The 19,086-nt window shown below is 43.1% G+C and overlaps 1 protein-coding gene across 6 annotated transcripts in view; it reads right to left on the bottom strand.

The window, feature by feature from the left end:
• The window catches only part of METAP1D (methionyl aminopeptidase type 1D, mitochondrial), a 50,836-nt gene extending 34,716 nt beyond the window's left edge, over window positions 1-16,120 (bottom strand). For 4 of the 6 annotated variants that reach the window (XM_075431129.1, XM_075431125.1, XM_075431130.1 and 1 more), the window contains exon 1: window positions 15,989-16,056. Coding sequence is in view for 1 of the 6 variants with exons in the window: in XM_075431126.1 (XP_075287241.1) it covers window positions 15,989-16,037 (49 nt within the window). In the remaining 5 variants the exon portion in view is untranslated. Of the gene's footprint in view, window positions 1-15,988 lie in introns of all 6 variants that reach the window. The other 2 variants (XM_075431126.1, XM_075431132.1) reach the window with 2 other exon arrangements.
• Between the last annotated feature and the right edge of the window lie 2,966 nt (window positions 16,121-19,086).

Here is a 19,086-nt window from a genome sequence, read left to right as displayed (position 1 = left end):
TCAGCTTGAAGAAGAGAAGGCTGCGGGGAGACCTTATGTGGCCTTTCAGTACTTGAAAGGGGCCTAGAAGAAAGCTGGAGAGGGACTTTGTACAAGGGCATGGAGTGGTAGGATGAGGGGTAATGGCTTCAAGCTGAAAGAGGGTAGATTTAGATTAGATATAAGGAGGAAATTATTTAGTCTGAGGGTGGTGCCCAGCAAAGATGTGGATGTCACCTCCCTGGCAGTGTTCAAGGCCAGGCTGGATGGGGCTTTGAACAACCTGCTCTAGTGGAAGGTGCTCCTGCTAATGGCAGGGGGGTTGGAACTAGATGATCTACAAGGTCCCTTCCAACCCAAACCATTCTGTGATTCTATGATTGCCTTGCATGATTTGTCAAACATCCATCTTGACTCTTTTTTTGTTGTTTAAATATACAGATTCGCAATAGAATTGCCCATTGGAGACAATGGATAGGTGTGGGCAGCAGCCTGAGCCCACAGCTGGATCTCCCACTTGCTCTGACAGGAGCCAGTTGCTTGCAAGTGAGCAAAAGTTTCAACTAGAACACAGCTCACTTATGTGTGTATTTATTTGGAGCTTTGGTTAGATAGGAAGAGCTCCAGAGGCAAAACTGACACGAGACAACATTTGTAAAGATATTAATTGCATTAAAAAAAGAATTGCAAAGGCTTCCCATTCAATTTGATACATAAAAAGGGCATTTTTACTTCTAAGTAAAATTTAGTGACTGCAGAAGAAGGGTGCACAGTTGCCTGTGTGTCACGCAAGACACAGGGACCTATTGCATTCCTCATGGGGAGGACTGAAAAAACCCAAATAAAAGATGGGCTAGTAGTAAAGCCATGCATGTGGCAAGAAGTACACATCGGTGCAGTTAAGAAAGGCCAGTGATCCTGGCAGCCCCTGGTAAATCAGATGATAGTGCAGATCCATCTTAACAGTGCTTTACTAAACTTGCAGACCTGCATGGGGAGACATTGATGTCTCAAGTTTACTGGTGATTTCAGCTGCAAAGGCACTATTTTTCTAATTAAAAAATCAGGTCAGTGAAGTTATTCATTAAATCTCTGCCTAGATGTGATTCATGATGCACTATAAATTACTGTGAGAATTACAAAATAGAGCTGGACAGAGAGAGTATAAAAGCCTCAACTCTGGAGCAAGCACTGGTGGTGCTTCCACAACTTTCTGCAGAAGCCCAGCCACAGAACCAGGCACCTTCTGCATTCAACTTCATATCCTTGGTCTGTCTCTTGGAAGACTTTGGTCCAATGCCTGGATAAATTCTGAGTGAGCAGCTTTGGCGTTAAAATACATGAAAGATGTGACAATAGCAGTTACGTGTATTGACAAAATCATAGTTGAGGCATGTACAGGAGGAGGTCTCAACTCCTTTTGACTCTAAAGTCATCCCCAAATCAGCGAATTCAGTCAACTATGAGCTAGGAATCCTGTTGCATATTTTAATCATGGAAAATGTGAAGTCCCTTTCAACCCACCCGCACAGCCTACTGCAAAGTGACGTGACTGTGAATTCAAATTTTATGACTTTACACACGTCAGGGCTCCTGATTCACATTCACTGAGCAAACAGCTACAGCAAAGCTGCCTCTGCCATGGCTGCTGCCACTGCAACAGCACAGTCAGCATGAGCGAAGTGCCCATGCCTCCGCTGTGCCTGCTCACTCACAGTGTGATGGCTGGTCGTCCACTGTCACCACTTGTCACACCAGAGAGAATTGTCGCCTTTACTGCAGCCACCCCAGCAGATTATTTTCAGCTGGCTGAACTTCCAGCCTGGCAACCTCCCATCAACCTGGCTGCAACATCCACCTGCCTCCCGCAGCTGGGGATACTGTTGCAGAAAAAGCTGCCAAAGTTTGTCTAGCAGCTACCTTAGTCTATACCAAATTTTGTGAAACTGTTTTTACAAATGAGTTATTTGGACTAAACAGACCCCAAATGAACAAAACCAAGACTGTCTTTACCAAGCAGCCTTTAGAAACAGCCACTCCTCCTGCAGTCTTTGGGTTGCTCTGCAATTAAAGTTTTGCCAGAAAACACGTATTAGTAGAGTACTCCACAACCCAAAGCTCTTAGACAACGTAATGATACCACTCAGGAAACCGCTGTGACAGAGCTATACCAGCAAAATAATTCTTGCTAGTGCAACTCGATCTTTTTGAGGAACCGATTTAAGCTTTCCCAGAAGAGAATTCTCACAAAGCAGAGCTTCTGCTGAACTGGTACGGTGTGCCAGAGCATGAATAAATCTTTATAAACCCAGACAAGTCCCACAACTTTATTTATTTCTTTAAAAAACATCCATTTCCTTTAAGTCTCTGTCATGAGCCATAAGAAATATCCTAATAATAATCAGTGCAGGACAACCAGAAATAGGTCAGAGAGGTGAGACCTGCCTAGTCACCTCACAGGTGCTAGTTCAGAAAGCACATGGCAATGAAACTAAGCCTCGCCACCCCCTACCATTTCATTCATGACGCAAGAGTGTGACTCCATTCTCAGACCAGCACAAACCACTGTGAGCAACACCTCCTCTTGGTGTCAAACCAGCATGTCTTTGCAAGATGACTATCTACTTTGTCCAGTGGAGAAGGACCTCAACTCAACAACTCTAGCTGAGTTCATAAGCACATTCAAGAGCTACAAACCCAACCAGCATACAAGCAGATCTGCAGTGACTGTACCATCTATTTCATAAAGCATCCCATTTTTATGACTTATGGAAGGAGGTCAGGACCTCACTGTTGCTTTTTTCCAACTCCATCTTCACCTGTGTCTATCAGAAAATCTGAGACTGAACAGCTGGAATTTATGTGAGAAACAAACAATTTGTTTGCCATTTTCTCTAAATGTTATGCTACCTCTGTTGACTTTCATAATTTAAAAAATACATAAGGCGGGGCCCAATTTAAGTACAACTAAACATGAAACTGGTAATCTGAAAAGTGTACACATTCCTTTAGAGAACATCTGATACACCATAAGTATTAATGTATACATTTAGATCATGTTCATTACTGCAATAGTCCTTCATGGTTCAAAATGAGCTTGATCTAAAATTGAAACATAGCTTTAAACAGGTATTTTAACCATAAATACCTGAAAGTAAAGAGCTTTAAAATGTGAAATATGGTCACTTTACACAGCTGGTTAGAGTGGCTGGTTATTTGTCATCTAAACTTGAAAGAGAACAGTGTGACTTTCAAAAACACTCATGAAAGTTTTCTCAGGCTGCATGCTACAGAGTATGCCTGCCAAAAGACCTCTGAGGAGCTCTAAAGAGCCCTTTATTCCCCTTTTCTAAGGCTTCCATGCAGCAGGGTAGTTTGTCGAACACTTGATTTCCAACATTTTCCTCTTTGTTCAGAAATTCAGCAGTAAAGGGAAAGACATCTACTGATTTGGAAAGGACAACGGCTCTAAAAGGAGAACTCCCCAGGGAATGAGTCATTTAACAAAATAAACAAACAAACTTTCCATACTTCGTTTCTAAGTCATAAAACTTTTCCAGTTGTTTTCCACTCAAATAATGTTTTTAGTATGAACTATCTTAAAGCAGTGAAAAAAAAAAAATCAAACCTCCCTTGTCTAGGAACATTTGTAGTAACTACCTCCAAGGAACAGCCAGTTATCATATGGATAAAGCCCTTTGCCAATGAACAGTTCAGCTTGTAAATATTACCTTGAATTATTTCTCCTAGATCCTTTTAAAAACATAGCAAGATATTGCAATAACTAAGACAAAGTAGAGAATTCCGACGCTTCTTCTCATACTAAACACAGCCACATACTATATTTTCCTGCCTGAATTGCATCCAAAAAACTGTAAGACCTTACTCTGTGGTATATGAATTTTCATCCTTACTATCTCACATTTTACTCCTATAATTGAAACATGCACTATTCTGGTTATGTGACACACCTTATAAAGTGAAGGGGACAGCACTTAAGTAATTATATATGAGTGTGAATTTTTTTAATATAGGGTACTTGTTTGTTTCACATCTCTAACCCGATGCGGTAAACCAAGATCGGGGCCAAAGCGAGTATTTTACTGTCCAAGCTGGACAGCCTATATGGTACTGATACATAATAAACAAGACACAATTGTTTTCAACTTGTGCTTCGAGGAAACAGGAGAATTTGATGGCCACATCCAAAGACTGTAAAAAGAGTATTTTTAGCAAGCAGGTTCATTATCAATTTGTTTCAGGTCCCTATATGGAAGTCCATATCACCACTGGAGGATGCTTAGGAGATCCCACACTCAAAAAGCTTGAAGATCACTGAACCAACAAGTCGCAGACAGGGAGGTCTGCTCTCAGAGAGCGACGCTGCCCTTCTGCGGATGACTCTGCCTGCCCCACAGGCAGTTCACGCTGACATTTATCGCAGAAGCATCCTGAAGAAGAGCACCGTACCGCGCAGCACTGGCCAGCAGTGAGCACTCAGGGCAGGAGACTCCTTGGGGCAGGAGCGCAGGGGAAGCCCAGGTGCCGGAATGACCAAAGTGAGGGACTGGTAGATGAAAGGCTGAGGAAACCTGTGCAATGTGGCAAGAGTCGCTGAGCAGAGGCAGCGTGAAGAACAGGAGTTTTGGGGACAACTGCAGAGACAGACAGAAAGGTCAGGGAGATAAAAGTTACAGCACTTCAGACAGAAGCGTAAGAACGGACAGAAGAAGCATATGGTGAAATAGAAGAAGGTAGAAGACCTGGGAATTTGGAAAACAAGACCCAAGACACATGAAGAGGGGAAGAAATGACCGATTGAGAAGAAACCCTTATTATAATAACAACCCAATTTTAAAGTTTTGAAACAGTTCCTTTTAAAAAATCTTCTAGAGTCTGTTTTCACTCTGAATAACACCGAAGACCAGTGGTCTGACCTGAACTGCAGAACACAAAACATGAGTGACTTTTCTTAAATGAAAACTAGAACTTGACTTCATACAGTGCCTTTCATACTTAGTCTATAACAAATTGCTTTAAATACTGGCAGGCAAACAGCCATTATGCACTCAAGAGCTCATACATAATAATACTTAGCATTTTTACAGTGCTTTTCATCCTCAAAGTGCTTTACAAACAACTCATTAATCTCAACCAACGCACCTGCAAGGTAGATAAATATCTGCATTGTAGGTGGAGAAAGACACGGAAAGTTCAATGGCTTATCCAAGGCCATGCACACCACCAGCCCCCAAATCCCTACCTCTGGGCTCCTAGCCCCACGAAGGACCTGAGCCCCACTCTGCGTTGAGATCCTGCCTTCTCTTCAGCCATGCAGCTGTAGGACAACTTGTCTTACTGTGAGATGATGGTGGCAGACAGGCAGGAGAGCCTCCTGTTTCCGAAGTGGGCAAGCTCCCAAGGACCGCTAGCTCCCACCGGCACCACTGACCCCAGGGAGCGGGAAGACCATGAAACACCAAGGAGACTCACAACGTCGGTTCTCAAACTGATTCTCCAGCGAGCAGTGAGCTGAGAAAGCCTCTGCGCTGGCAAAAGCCTCTGCCTCTCTCCTTTCTTTATTTCGCAAACTGCTGCACAGTCTTGGGGGCAGGAGACTCCTACAATTCCAACAACAGAAACCTGAAGCCTGTGGCCTCCGAGTACTGCCACAATGCAAGAAAACAACTTCAGCTTCACTCCTCAGGTGTTCTCTAACTATCAAAAACTTGGAAGGAACTTTGATTGCAAGACCAGTAACTCCCTCCCTTGCTGGTGGTTGGAAAAAAAAAATCTTAATGTGATTATACCACATGATTATACTTACACCTCTTTGAGGTTTAAAAAGATCTGGTATGATTTTTTTTTTCATGCCTTTTTTTTTAAAAAAAAAACCCTCAGAAATACCAGGAATGTAAAACCTGGAGCAGACAAGAAGCCTGGAAGATGTGAACTGTAATCCAATACCTGTCCTGTGCTACAGCAGACCTTATGTTCCCTTACACAGAGAAAAAGAATAATGAATTTTTAGTAATGACATCTTTATTTCAGATGTTTATTAGTCACTAGATTTCAATAAGTAAATCTGAGAATTGTTGTCTGCTCAGTCTTCACACTTGCATACCCAGAGCTTTACAAGTTCTTCAGCCACTGTAGTTCCTCCCAGGGTAAACAGCTCATGTTTAGAAAAATAAGTAAGTCAGACAAACTGTTACAATAACAGAAAACAAAAAAAATATTTGAAGGCAATTTTCCCTGCACTTTTTCTTAAGACATCAAGGAAAAAAGTCTCTCTACAAGTAATGGTATAACATGTTAGTTAGGCAAACATAAGCAGTAAAAGCTAAATGAACAAGAGCAAAAATGTATGTAGCTAAAAGAGTAATTAACATGTTCTGCCTGCCTGTCCAGCCGACCTGGATATAAAAGCCAGAATAGGAAGAAGGAAGCAGCTTTTAATTACTCATCCTCATCTTAATTTTCTAAACTTACAGAAGAAAAAAACTAACACGCTTACACAATCCAAAACAACATGAGGAAACAACTCTTGATCACCAAGCAGAAAATACATGTTCCCCACATTTAGAAGAATTGTAAGATAATTATTTCATTGCTTTAAAGTGGGCTTGTGTTTGACTGCCAACTCCATGCTTTTTAAAAAAATGTCCAATTTACAACTCCTGAAGAAAATAAAGGCAAATATGAGCAAACAAAAAATAAAACACATAGGAAATGTAATTAAATTTAATTACATTGAACACTAACATCCACTTTGCAATCTTAAAAAAATTCTAAAAACATTTTCTAAATAAAAAAATCCACCATGATAATATTCTGCAGCTAAAATAATATACATTGTTAATATAATGCAGCTTTTCCAACAGAATGAAAGAGGTTAAAGAGAAATATGCATGAACAAAATTAAAATATGCAATTGTAGCCACTAAACTCTGGAAGCATAAAAATGGTAATGTAGCAAAAAAACCCCATGCAACATGATAACACTAGTGCTACAACATTTTTTGTTATTTTGTTTAATAATTTGTCATTTTATTTGTAAGCAGTAATCAAGAGACGTCAGAGTAACTTCTGTCGCTGCCAGTGCTCTTGCTCTTCGCTGCTTCTGTTCTCAGTCCAGGTTAAAAAGAATCTTTTCTCCTAATTATCAACAAAACAGTACCAGATTTCACTTGTGGTGAGGTACGCTACCCATCAATACAAGGTGATACTACGTAAAAACAACAAAGAAAATAAAAAAAGCAGGAAGTGAAGCCTGAACAGAGTTTTCTTTCAATTCCCTTGGGAATTGTGGATTCCGGGCAGAGGGGATCGTGTTCATCAGTTACAGCAGCTCCTCTGGGCCCAGGTCCAGGTAGACTGCTTGTCTAAACTTGATGAAATATAGGCGCCATCAGGTAACAGCAGTGGTCAGGGAGACTCCAGAAATGTGTAACTGAAAACTAAAAAATGAAATTAAAACACTGCTGTAGCCAAACAGCCTCTTTCTACAGGATGCAGTAACTGTAAGGCAGAGAGCGTACAACATACAGACCGCTCCTTGTATAAGTTCTCTTGGTTTTTCACATAAGTAATATTTAGTTAGACCAGACACACAAGTATATTTTAACAAAAACTGATTTTAAACAGAAATACTTAGGAAAGAAATCACTGCAACAAATGCACACAGCTTGAACAGGCACAAGATCAATAAAAAAAAAAAAAGCAATTGCCCTGTAACTCGCTTCCCCTCCCACTTCATTACTTCAAAACATTTTCAAATCAAATTTTAATGCTAATAAATATTGCTAGATCAACAGTACTGGGATGTGGTGTCTAGAAGCACTGTAAGTTATCCAGCACTGGCGCATCATCATGTCAAACTGTCAAAGAGAAGAAGAGGCAGCAAGTCTCTCTCACCAGATGTGCACTTTCAAGTGCTACAGGAATGCATGTGTTTGCGAGTGGGGGAGAAGGAAGAAGGAATGGAAAGAAAAGGGGAAATTACATAATCCTGAATTGAGAAGATCATTGTAACTAGGGGTCCTACAGGTGGTTTTAGCACAGAAAAGGCTTTTTACAGATTGCATATGTGATCAAGCACTACTTCCAAATCACAGTTTGCAGTGGACCAGCAGAACTGTCACTGAAGAATGCTCAAAAACTCCTAAGATTTCACTTAATTTTCTTCATGATTCACAACTGTCACAACGAGGACATCATGTCTAGTATGTCTGAATATCATGGAAAGGAAAAACAGATTTCATGACAGAGAGCGCCGCTGCAGCTCTAGCACCAGAACACGTTCAAAACCAGAAGTAGCTTGTCCTCAAGGTGATTTCAGCAAAAACCCTAGTCTTCAGAATAAAAAAAGAAAATACCATGACACTATAGAAATACGTTTTTGGTAGCCTCAACCTTGCACTTCAACTCTAGCTATACATAGAAAACCACACAGGAAGTGAGAGGAAGCGTGCCAGACTGGCTCAGCTTGGTTTCCCTTGCACAGCTAGAGAACACCCACAACACACAATTCCCAAACTTTCCACACACATGGTAAGTTGTTTTTATGTATTCCTTAAATCCAGCTTCTGGTCTAAGTAGAGTAATTCAGTGCAAAAGCTTGAGTACAAGGAATTTGTTACCTAAATCTAGAAAGCCACTTCACATCTGTCCACTGTTAAACCGCGTGTCAGCCTGGCAGCTTAGGAGCAGAAGGCATTAGGGCAGTCTCAGGCCCCGTTTCATTCTGCTGATGCCGTGCTGCCACGAGACCCTCCACAAATTACTCCCTTGGAGCTACAGGTTCTCCATCCGTCAGCTAGTGCTCACAATTTCAGTCCCTTTTGTCTGCTGTAGCTACCTGCGCTGTGAGCTCCCAGAGGCAAAGAAATGTTATACTACACGCTCATGCACCTGATCCTGTGATTTTGGATAGTGGAGCTATCTGCTCTAAAATACAACATAATTCACAATTTGAGGTTCAGAATTTCTTTAGGGATGATTCAGTCCTTCATTCTTTCTTTTTAAACATTATGTATTACAGTAAGCATGCTTAGAGACCACCAGAGACCTGTGATCTACTCTACCACTATTCCTGATGTTTCAAGTAACAGAACATGCAAGGGCCAAGAAGCCAGAGACTTCACTTGCAGTTTGATCCTGTACATACGTTCAGCAGGGTCATCTTCTGGTGTACATTTTAAAAGCCTCTATTTTATTTTTCTTTAATTTAATCCCTGAGATTGTGAAGTGGCATCCTTTATTTCACTGACTTGCTGTATGAGTACAGGTTAAATCATAGTACAGTAAAGTTTACAGAGCAACACTAAGATTTGCGTATTGGTTAACACTGCATTTGTGAGCCTGAAGAGACCTACCCTTTCCATAAGAGTCAAAGTTTGCCTTTTGTGCTTCCCAAAGCCAGCACTGAACTGCACACCTGGAACACAGCTCACAGACGTGACCTTCCATTTCAGACTTTCTACCCTATTACATGGTATTATGTTGAGCCTTGGCCTCTATACCTGAAGGCAGGTAAGGAAATGCCAGATGAGGAGAACAGCCTCTGGCAGACGACACAGAAGTTGTGCAGGCAAACAGGGGTTGCTCCTCACTCATGGACATCCCCACATGCAACTCTGAAGACTGAGAGAGCACTGTAAAACCCATTTCGGAAACAAGGCAGCAAGCCAAGTCCCTTTGAGGGGGCATCCCAGTTTCTTAGCAGAGGCTTTCCCAGAGCTTTCTGGTATTTCGCTTCAGGGTTAGCAGCCTACACATGCAGCTGGACACCAGACCTTACAGTGAATCTCCACACCAGGGCAGTGAGCTGCTGCAGACGGTAGAACAGTTTCAGAGCTCTGCAATGAGAACGGAAAGAGAAAGCAGCTCCTTTCTGCTTAGGGAAAGTTCCTGGTGAGCTTTAAGGAAAACTCTGCAAAATTAAAAGTGATACATGTGAAATAAATTTCCAAAGAAGTTCAATTTTGCCTGAAGGACTACAGCTAGGCTTCCCTCGCTTAGCTTGCAGTACCTAAAAATGTACCTGTCCAATATATTTATCGCAGACTAAGTACTGGTAGATAAAGCACACTGCCTGGGACCTGGCCACTCAAGATGTAAGGCACACAGAGCAGAGAAAACATTCACAAAAGGCTAAACTAAGTACTCTTCAGGAACTTGCCATGAATTTTGTCTCTGCATGGATTTTAGCTGTAACCGCAAGGGTGACACTCCAGCACCAGGTCAACCGGCACTTTCCTACGAAGAAGAAAAGACTTTTTACATACTGGAATGAATGGCTACTTGAGTAGGCATGGGTCAGTAAAGCGGCTGATGTGGCAAAAAACATTGAGTTTCAGCAGCTAGCCAATTTAAAAACACTCAGGTAATGCCAAATGTCACTTATATAGATCACTTAAATGTAACCGCACGTGAAAACGCTGCTGCTTTACAAGCTGCATCAAACTGGACTTGGGAGCTGCCGACCCAAACACAGCCTCCACTGCGGCAGCTGGTTTTCAGGTAGATAATAAGTTTATCCCATTCACGCCACTGGCTGGACATCTGCAAATGACTTTTCTTCGTTTAAAGGCAATCTTAGCTAATGCTGACTGAGAAAATCTAAGCTCATGGAGAAACCACACCCTGCAAATCCACCCACAGCCAGAAGTGATAGATCTTGTCAGAACAAAGGCGCTGTGTGCTGCCAACAATACATTACCTCTCAACTGAAAGAAGAGAACAATTAAACACTTTATTGAAAGGGGAATATTTTTTCCTCTCATGCCTCAAACCATGAAAGTGCATGTCTCCCCCAGAGTTACTCATTGCTGCACTGCTGAAATAGGAATAATTCCTCATCTGCCTGATTATTTTCAAGATGGGGATGAAACAACCTTAGGATCATTTGAAAAAGGTTAAAAGTGTACTACAATCAAATGGTTTGAACTTCCACCATGCATCATTTCCAGCTGATAATGCTAATGTTAAATTCTGGAGACATAAGTCTGTCTACAAATTAATGGAAAATGTGAATTAATATTTTCTTCTAGCTAACTGCCCAGTTCATACATTGCACAGTGCAGCCAAGTATCACTTGATCTTGAGAACTCTCTAGCGAAAGTTTTCAATCACTTTTTCTCATCTGCCAATAAACCTCAGAATTACAGGACATATTTCATTCTCAGTCTAGAATACCAGGAAATATTTAGTCAAGTCTCCCCAAAACTGTTATCTGTATATGCTATGGTTAATTCTTTAAAAGGCATTAGCTACAACAATTTTTTAAAAATACATGTAACTCCTATTTCAAAACACATCATCAAAAAAATGGAAACAGAATGATTCAGTAGGATATGGCACTTAAAAATTCTGACATGCATGCTTTGATTTCAGGGAAAAAGAAAATTACCTTGTTTTGAGCCCTTCTTTCACTTCCTCTTAAAAATACTGAAAAGTTTGCATTTTGTAAGACCGTGAGTATTATTATTATCAAGGGCTGCAGACTAACAAAACAGAAGGTATGGACAGCGTGTATCAGAAATACTGCTTAGTAAAGATTCAGTAAAGTATTTATGGATAACTCAAAAGATAGGAGTCTTGTATTAAACAGTCATTAATGCTCCATCTTCTAACCCAAATTCAAACAGTTTCTTAAGTTGGGATGAACGCTTTATGTCAACTCCAATTCCAATGCAGGAATGAAAAAAACAGGTTCCCATACGGACAGAATGTGCAAACTGGACAAATATCGATAATGATAAAGATGGACTCCAAATTAAGGTTAAGGTAACGGAAATTACATGTCCCTAATACACAGTTCAGTACCTTATTTTTCACAGGGATGTCCCCTGCTTCCACGGGGACCAGTAGGCACCTTCAGCTGTGTTCATGAAACAAAGCTGACCACAGTTGTTTGATGAATTCTGGATAATGAATAAATATTTAATGAATAAAAGTAAAAGAAATATAAAAGTAAAGGAAACCAAGCACACTGGGAGAGAGACACCTCAACTCCGTTGTGATACCGACCCTGCTAACTATTCAGAAAGATGCTAGATGCTCTGTAGAAGGTTGTATGGGTGAGGAGGTGACATGCTGGTAAGCCCAGGTTCCCACCTACAGAAGTGGGTTAGTGATGGCAACAGGATATCAGAAACTGCTGCAAAAAAGATTCCCACAGAGTGAAGACAGTCCTCTCCCCTTGCAGGTGGTGGAAACTGCAGCAGATTTGGACAGATATGATTTGATCTTGACCATGTTTCTGGAAATCAAAAAGCCACGAAAACGGAGATCTGAAGAGATTTACAGCAGGCACTTTATTTATTTAACCACCTCCCAGCTGGAGACTCCATAGCACGCTTCTGTACACTGACATGCAGAGTTCAACATAAAATGGTAATTTGAAAGTTGACTACCAGTTTTACCATCCTAAATGGCAAAGCCATGTCTGACCACAAGGAAAAACACTAAGTAAAATTCTATATGTGCACTCTAAAGGATCTAAACCAAATCACTTTGTATTGCCTCAGTCACTTGTTATACCTTCTTCTACTAGTCCACTCTCTGCAGGGTCCGAACTAATAGTTCTAACTTCTGTGATGCTTCAAAATAGTTTGATGATTTTCATATAAATACCCTACTGGAGAAGGGTTTATTATTCCTTTGAAATACTTTATTTTGCCTAGCCTAACTATGAAGTATAGACAGACTAACTATTAGGCACAGACAATACTCAACTGTGCGTTACTGACAAGTGCCATGAACCAAACTTGTGATCTATATGGCCCAAATAAGAATGCTCTGTAATATAAAAAAAAAAAAAATTAAAAAAAAAAAAGATTGATTTCTAATGAGACTCAGCACTTCCAGGCAAACTCAGAAGTGTGAGGCTTTGAAGCTGTATTGCAACAAAATCAAACCCCAGCCACGCTCCCCTGCTTTTATTTAAAAAGGTTTAAAAACACATTTATGCATCTCCTCTTCATTTTACTAACGGAGGGGAAAAGAGTAACATTATCAGAAAAATTTTGAAAACAGTAATTTCTAAAAGGCTCTGCATCTGCAGAAGAAAAGTATCTCACATCTCATACTGTGGTGTTGAAGACAGCTACCGCTTCTACCTGAGAATAGTTTCCAGGTTTCTTGGCACGCATTTAGGACCCTGTGTATGAATTCCCAGTTCCACGAGGGGCTTAACAAGGCAGTGTACAAACAAACGGACAGCCTGGGAACACAGACTACGTATCTGAGAGATGTATCACACGCTGCCAGTCTACAGTGACTCCAAAAGTCTGGCCAATAATATGCCACATGGATTATTGGAGAATACTTACTCATTGTTAGAGACAGGGGAGCAAGATCAGGAATCAGTTATATCAGTATTCAACACAGTAAGTCACTCATTTTGCAAGGGATGTCTCCTCATGAATTATTTTCCTATGGCTCAAAGTCCTGAAGTTTCATTACAAGAAATTAGCAGCTTCTACTCTACAGCAATTTACTTGCCTAAAACGAATAGATCTGTAAGAGACTACTATGCCTTAAGCCATCTCAGTTGTATTTGTAGACACACAGTTCTTCAACATCTTCTACTTTACTATCAATGAAATATCACAGATGCAATTATTCTAATACTTGAAACTGTCATAATATGTAATTAGATCATTTACAAGCCAATGGATCACCATACAATCTGCACTATTTATAACTGTGACATGACACATCAATTCGATGAGTCCATGTTCTGGATGTTTCTTAGTTTTCTTTTACAAAACAGCAAACGCATCTATGCATCACCTGTAAAATTCTTCTCAAATACTGTTCAAGAAAGGGTGGCAGCTAAAATGCAGTTCATCCCACTGCAAGGCCACTCTGAAATGCAGTGTTTGAGCACAAAGAATTTCACTAAAGTTTGTGCAAGCCACTCACGCTGTTACAAAGCTGTGTACCTTCTCCTTGGGTGGACAGTGTTGCAATTCTGACACTAGCAAGGCAGAGACGATTCAAATAAATTCCCGATATGCCTACTGGAAAGGCACAAACTGTCTTTTTAACTGCCTGCAATCTTTCATTCAACGTATTTTCTTTTTCCAAATATAATAAAGATTTTTGAGGCTAGCCTAAGTCCTTCTGATATGGGGAAGAAGTGTTTAACCAGTATAAAAACTTCGAAGATCTCTGCTCTTCAACTGCTCTGATCTAGAAACAGTTCCACAATAAATAAAACTTTCCTTTCATCATTTATAAAAACACACTAGAAGTATGAAAAAATATCACAAAAGAGGCTATAAAAAAGTAATTTTCATTCAATTTAAGTAGAATAGAATCCCTTAGGTGAGCAGAAACGTAATTTAAATTACTTCTATCTTTCAGTATTTGCAAATTAAATTATACTGAACTGTCCAATTCAGAGAAAATTGGATTTAGTTTAATCAGTCTTGTCTGAACTATGACAGTTTTGCTTTTTCAAATTTTGGAAATGCATATCCACTAGGGGAGCCGAACAAGGTTTGATGCCCGAAGGGAAGGTCTGAAGACTTAACAAATTTAAACAGTTTGGCTCTTTTAACTGGATGACAGACATGGGGGGGGGGGGGTTTGTGTGTGAGGGGTGTGGAGGCAGTGGTAGGGCATGGACACACGACCAAAACAATACCCAGAACAAAAAGGTTGCAGAACTGCTGAAGTAAATAATAAAGAAAAGCATGGAGCTGCACACTAAATTTCAATTCACCTGAGATTCAAACAAAGAAACCATTCCTTCTATGGTATTATACACTAAAAAATGTGATTCCATTCCACACAGGTAAGAGTGAAGGTTTTGACAGCTGTTAGAAATAAAACAGACTCTGAAGGCCAAATGTTGCAGCTCTTCCCAGAGTTCAGCTGACGCTCAGATTCCAAGAGTCCAGTCAACCTCAAATCTCCTTATGGATATGAGCCTGCATCACTGAAAAAAAAATGATGTGGCACTTCTGCCCAGCAAAAGTCAGGATTAACTACGAAGAAAAGGCCTTTACATTTTCCAATGTTTTTCAAGACTGTTGGATAGAATGAAAAATAAAAGTACAGTAGACGATCAGAATCAGTAACATGAGAAAAGGGATGGCAATTTTGTTATGCCAGCTGTAAAGCATTGCAATGCTATGCTTTAGCTGAAACCACACTGCATTCAGTTTAATGTTTAAATTTATTTGGGATCACTCTATCCCCTACTAGTACACTAATTATTTAACAGTCTTAAAAAAAAAATAATCACACAAGTCGTTCATGAAGATCATTGTGAGGTATTCCCTTCTGTTAACATAAATTTAAGATTTTATGATGGGAGCTAACGAGAAACCCTTGCGGAACAGCATGCCCCAAAGAGCTTCCACGAGATAACAAAACACGGGGGGGGGGGGAGGAGTGGGAGGTAAATAACGCTACGCCGATAAGGTAAGGCGTTTTTCAGCCAGCACAGCACAGCACAGCACCTCGCACAATTACTCTTAGGTATTAACAAGTGAGCAGGACACGTGGGATGACTCCCTCGTGAAGGCGACGCGGTGGGGAAGCTGCTTGTAGGAGGGCCTGGGAGTGCGAGGGGCGACGGGACGTGCAACGCGCTCCCACACGCCGAGGCGCCGGCAGGCGGGGGGAGGCTCTGCGGCGGAGGCGGCCGGCGGCAGACACACGGAGGGAGGGTCCCGCCAGGTCACTTTTTCTGTCAAACACTTAAAATCGTAGCAGCAAAAACCACCACGGCAAAACCAGAGCAAAACGCTCGCGCCGCCGCCGGGCCTGTGAGGCGGCCCGCGCGGCCCCGTGCCCTCGCCGCGGTCTCCCCCCGCCCCGGCAGGCGCGGCCGCCTCCCCGCGGGGGCGGCGGGGCCTCCTGCTCCTCGGTCGCGAGGCAAGCCCCAGCTCACCGGCGGCGGGGAGGGCGGGAGGAGGGGACGGCAGAGCGCAGCGCCGCGCCGGGACCGCGCCTCCCCCCCCGCCCCGCGGCGGCGGCGCGCACTCACCTCCGCCCCGCAGCACGCTGACAGCTCTGGGCGCCGCCATCTTGCCCATGTGAGGTGGGGTCACGTGGCCGCGGGAGGCGGTAGAGGGGTGTAGGGGCACGGGGCCGCCTCGCGCGCGGCGGGAGCCCACGCCGTTAGTGGCGGTGGAGGCGGGTCCGGGCGGGTGCGCGCGAGCCCGTCCCCTCAGGAGCGCCGGCACCGTGCCCGAGCCGGGCGGCGCCCCGGGCCCGGCTGCTCCCCGGCCCCGGCCGTGGCGGCGGGGCGGGAGCGCCCCCTTCCCGCCCTCCCACGGTGGGCTCCGCCGCGGCCCCCGCGGGACGGCGGTTGCAGGTGGCGGCGTTCAGCTGCCGGCGCTGCCGCCCGCGGCGGCCTCGGCCTGTCCGGCGGCGGGGTGCCGGGCGGCCTCCTGGCTTCTGTCCCCTGCAGCGCTGCGGAAGGGCCCTGCCCTGCGGACGGTCGCCGTCCCGCTCCGCCCCGCCCCGGCCGGCCGGCGGCACCGCCGCTTCCCCGCGAGGCTGCACCGGGGAAGCTGAGGCCTAAGCCGCTCGTCCCCGCCAGCTCCGCACCAGCGAGGGGCACGGCGGCGGGGCAGCGCTTCCCGAGGCGGGACTGCGGACAGTGGCAACCACGTTATTCCAGGAGTGCTGGAGCTACCGCGTCGTGTCTTTTCCTTTGTTTTTTTTTAAAAAAAAGCTTTTCTGTATGTCTGTGAATAAATAGATGAACTACTCTTCATGAACGAAGTTTTTGCTGTTACATTTGTTGTAAAGGCCTGTGCAGAATCTGAAGGATAAAGCTTGAACCCTAAAACTAAAATATGTTTCTAGCTCGACTCATGGTTTCACCTGCACAGCCAAGCTTCATGCATTTGGAAAAGATCTAAAAGAGCAAACTTGTCAGCAGAGCAGCATCTTGCCAACCTTTTCGTGGTACAGGTGTCACTTTAAAGAAATACCACCATCTTACATGGTGTGGTAGGTTTTGTCTGCAGTCAAATAAAAATCAAGCTAAACCTCTAATGTCCATGTATCATTTTTGTTTCCCACCATTTTCTTTCCTTGCCTTCACTTGGCTATCCTGTATGAACTATTTTTTTAAACACATATTGCAGTTGTTTTGAAATTCTGTTCTTAGGGCTAGTCAGAGTGTGAGAAACACCGTTACAGGACATAAAGCCAACAGCTGGCAGGCAAATACTCAGCGTAAAGCGATCAAATCGCCAAATGAAAGAATGAATAGACTGCGTTAGGGTCGTAGTTGTGAGAGTAGAGGGAAGAAACCAAAATGTAGGAGTAACACAAGTATCCTTTCTTACATCCTCGTCCACATGTAAGGAGCCGTGTATCCTTGCCTACAAGCACCTGTACGCACAGACTGGCAACGTGTGGGATCAGTAAGGAAATTCTCGAATGAGAACTGAGGCTGACTGTTTATCTCCAGATTTATTTATCCTCTGGTACAGCCGTTAGTAGTTTTTAACTTCACACGTACAAATTTTATAATTTAGTTAACATGAATAGACTAGAAGCCCAAGGCAGATGGGATCTTAAAAGTTAGACTGCAAGTATTTCTGCCTTTAAGGAGCAAATTCCAAGTGTTCTCTGGTCAAAGCAGCGTGCTGTGATGCTCTCGGCAGTCCTACGCAGACATCGCTAGCGAAAGCACGTCACTTCACCGGCTGCCACAGCGCGGTGGGCAGCCTGTGGTATAGCTTGTATCCAGACCACGCAGCAGCTCAAAGATCAGCCCAATGCCTTGCCCTGCCTCCTGAAAGTAAACCAATCCACTCCTTGTGGCCACTTTCTGTGCCAACTGACATGTCTCATCACCGTTATTCAGTGAGGGGAGAATGACAGGATTTTAATAGAAGAAAAACAGAGCTAGAAATAAATGAAGAAATAGCATGGCGAAGCTGCCCAGTGACGCCCCGTGAGCACCATTACCCGCTGTGAGAGGTACGCACACATTTCATCTGCAGGGCAAGAATGCGTGTGTCTTCACCTCGTTCCTAATTCTGCAACACAGTATGGCTGGTCAGGAGTTTGAATCTCATCAGGCGTCATTTTGTCTTATTTTCTGTCTTGGCAAGGCTTTGGGAACGCCAATGCCCAACCCCTGGCTCTAGGACAACAGCACACTGTGTAAAGCAACTGCACGTTATTGCTGCTTGGCGTAAGCGGCTCCGTGTATGCTGGGGTAGGTGTGCTTGTGTGTGCCCAGAGAGACAGCACACTTCACATGAAAGTAGCCACGTACGATGAGCAATTCACTGCCTTCTCCTGGGCTGTCACTAAAGGAGAGAAACAAACCGCAGCCGCCTCATCTCACCTTCCTTGTGTGAGCCAGTAGGTATTGCCCACTCAGTGGAATGAGAGGCTGCTGTTAGAGAAAACAAAGTGAACATTTGGCTTTTGTCTGCATCCATGAGACCAAAATTCCATACTGAAAACTGGTTGATGGCATAGCAGAATGCAGGAGCTGGAGACAATACTAGTTATGTTGCAACCACCTTTGTAATTACCTTGTCCTTAAGTGTCAGGTTATTTCACAAATGCTCATAGGTATGTGCTAGCGGTTAGACTGGACCAATTCCTTTTGCATATCAGAAACCAAGAGGGGATCAATGGAATTGCAATCAATTACATTCCAAGAGAACAACTGTGTAATTTTTGCTGTCTCTGGATGAATCTTAAGCCTAACAACAATCATTATTCAGTAATTTATGCTTAGATGCAGGTTTTCTCCTTTTACTAAGAAATATAAATAACAGATACAGGTTTGTTAGGAGCTTTATACCAATAAAATGGGGATGAATATCATGGAAAAGGAGAGACACACCATGTCCTAACGCAGCAAACCTGAAAAATCACACTCTGTCCTGTTCAAGTTCTGTCAGCAAAAGAAAATACATCACTTTCCCCTCATGTATATCATTGTCTTTTGTTTGCATGTGGCAAATCCTCTGAAATGTTTAAGACTGTGATGTCTCGAGCTGTCCTGAGCTTCAAGGTGAGAGGCAGCTTTGGAGAAGTCACTTTTCAGCCCAGGGTCTTTCAAACACATCTGTGCGTTACATTCTTCAAGGAGAGTCTTTCACA

The sequence above is a fragment of the Opisthocomus hoazin genome, chromosome 9 (assembly GCF_030867145.1).
Source record: "Opisthocomus hoazin isolate bOpiHoa1 chromosome 9, bOpiHoa1.hap1, whole genome shotgun sequence".
NCBI classification, from domain to species: domain Eukaryota; kingdom Metazoa; phylum Chordata; class Aves; order Opisthocomiformes; family Opisthocomidae; genus Opisthocomus; species Opisthocomus hoazin.
Note: the sequence above shows the minus strand (reverse complement) of the source record. Positions and strands in the feature narration are given on the sequence as shown.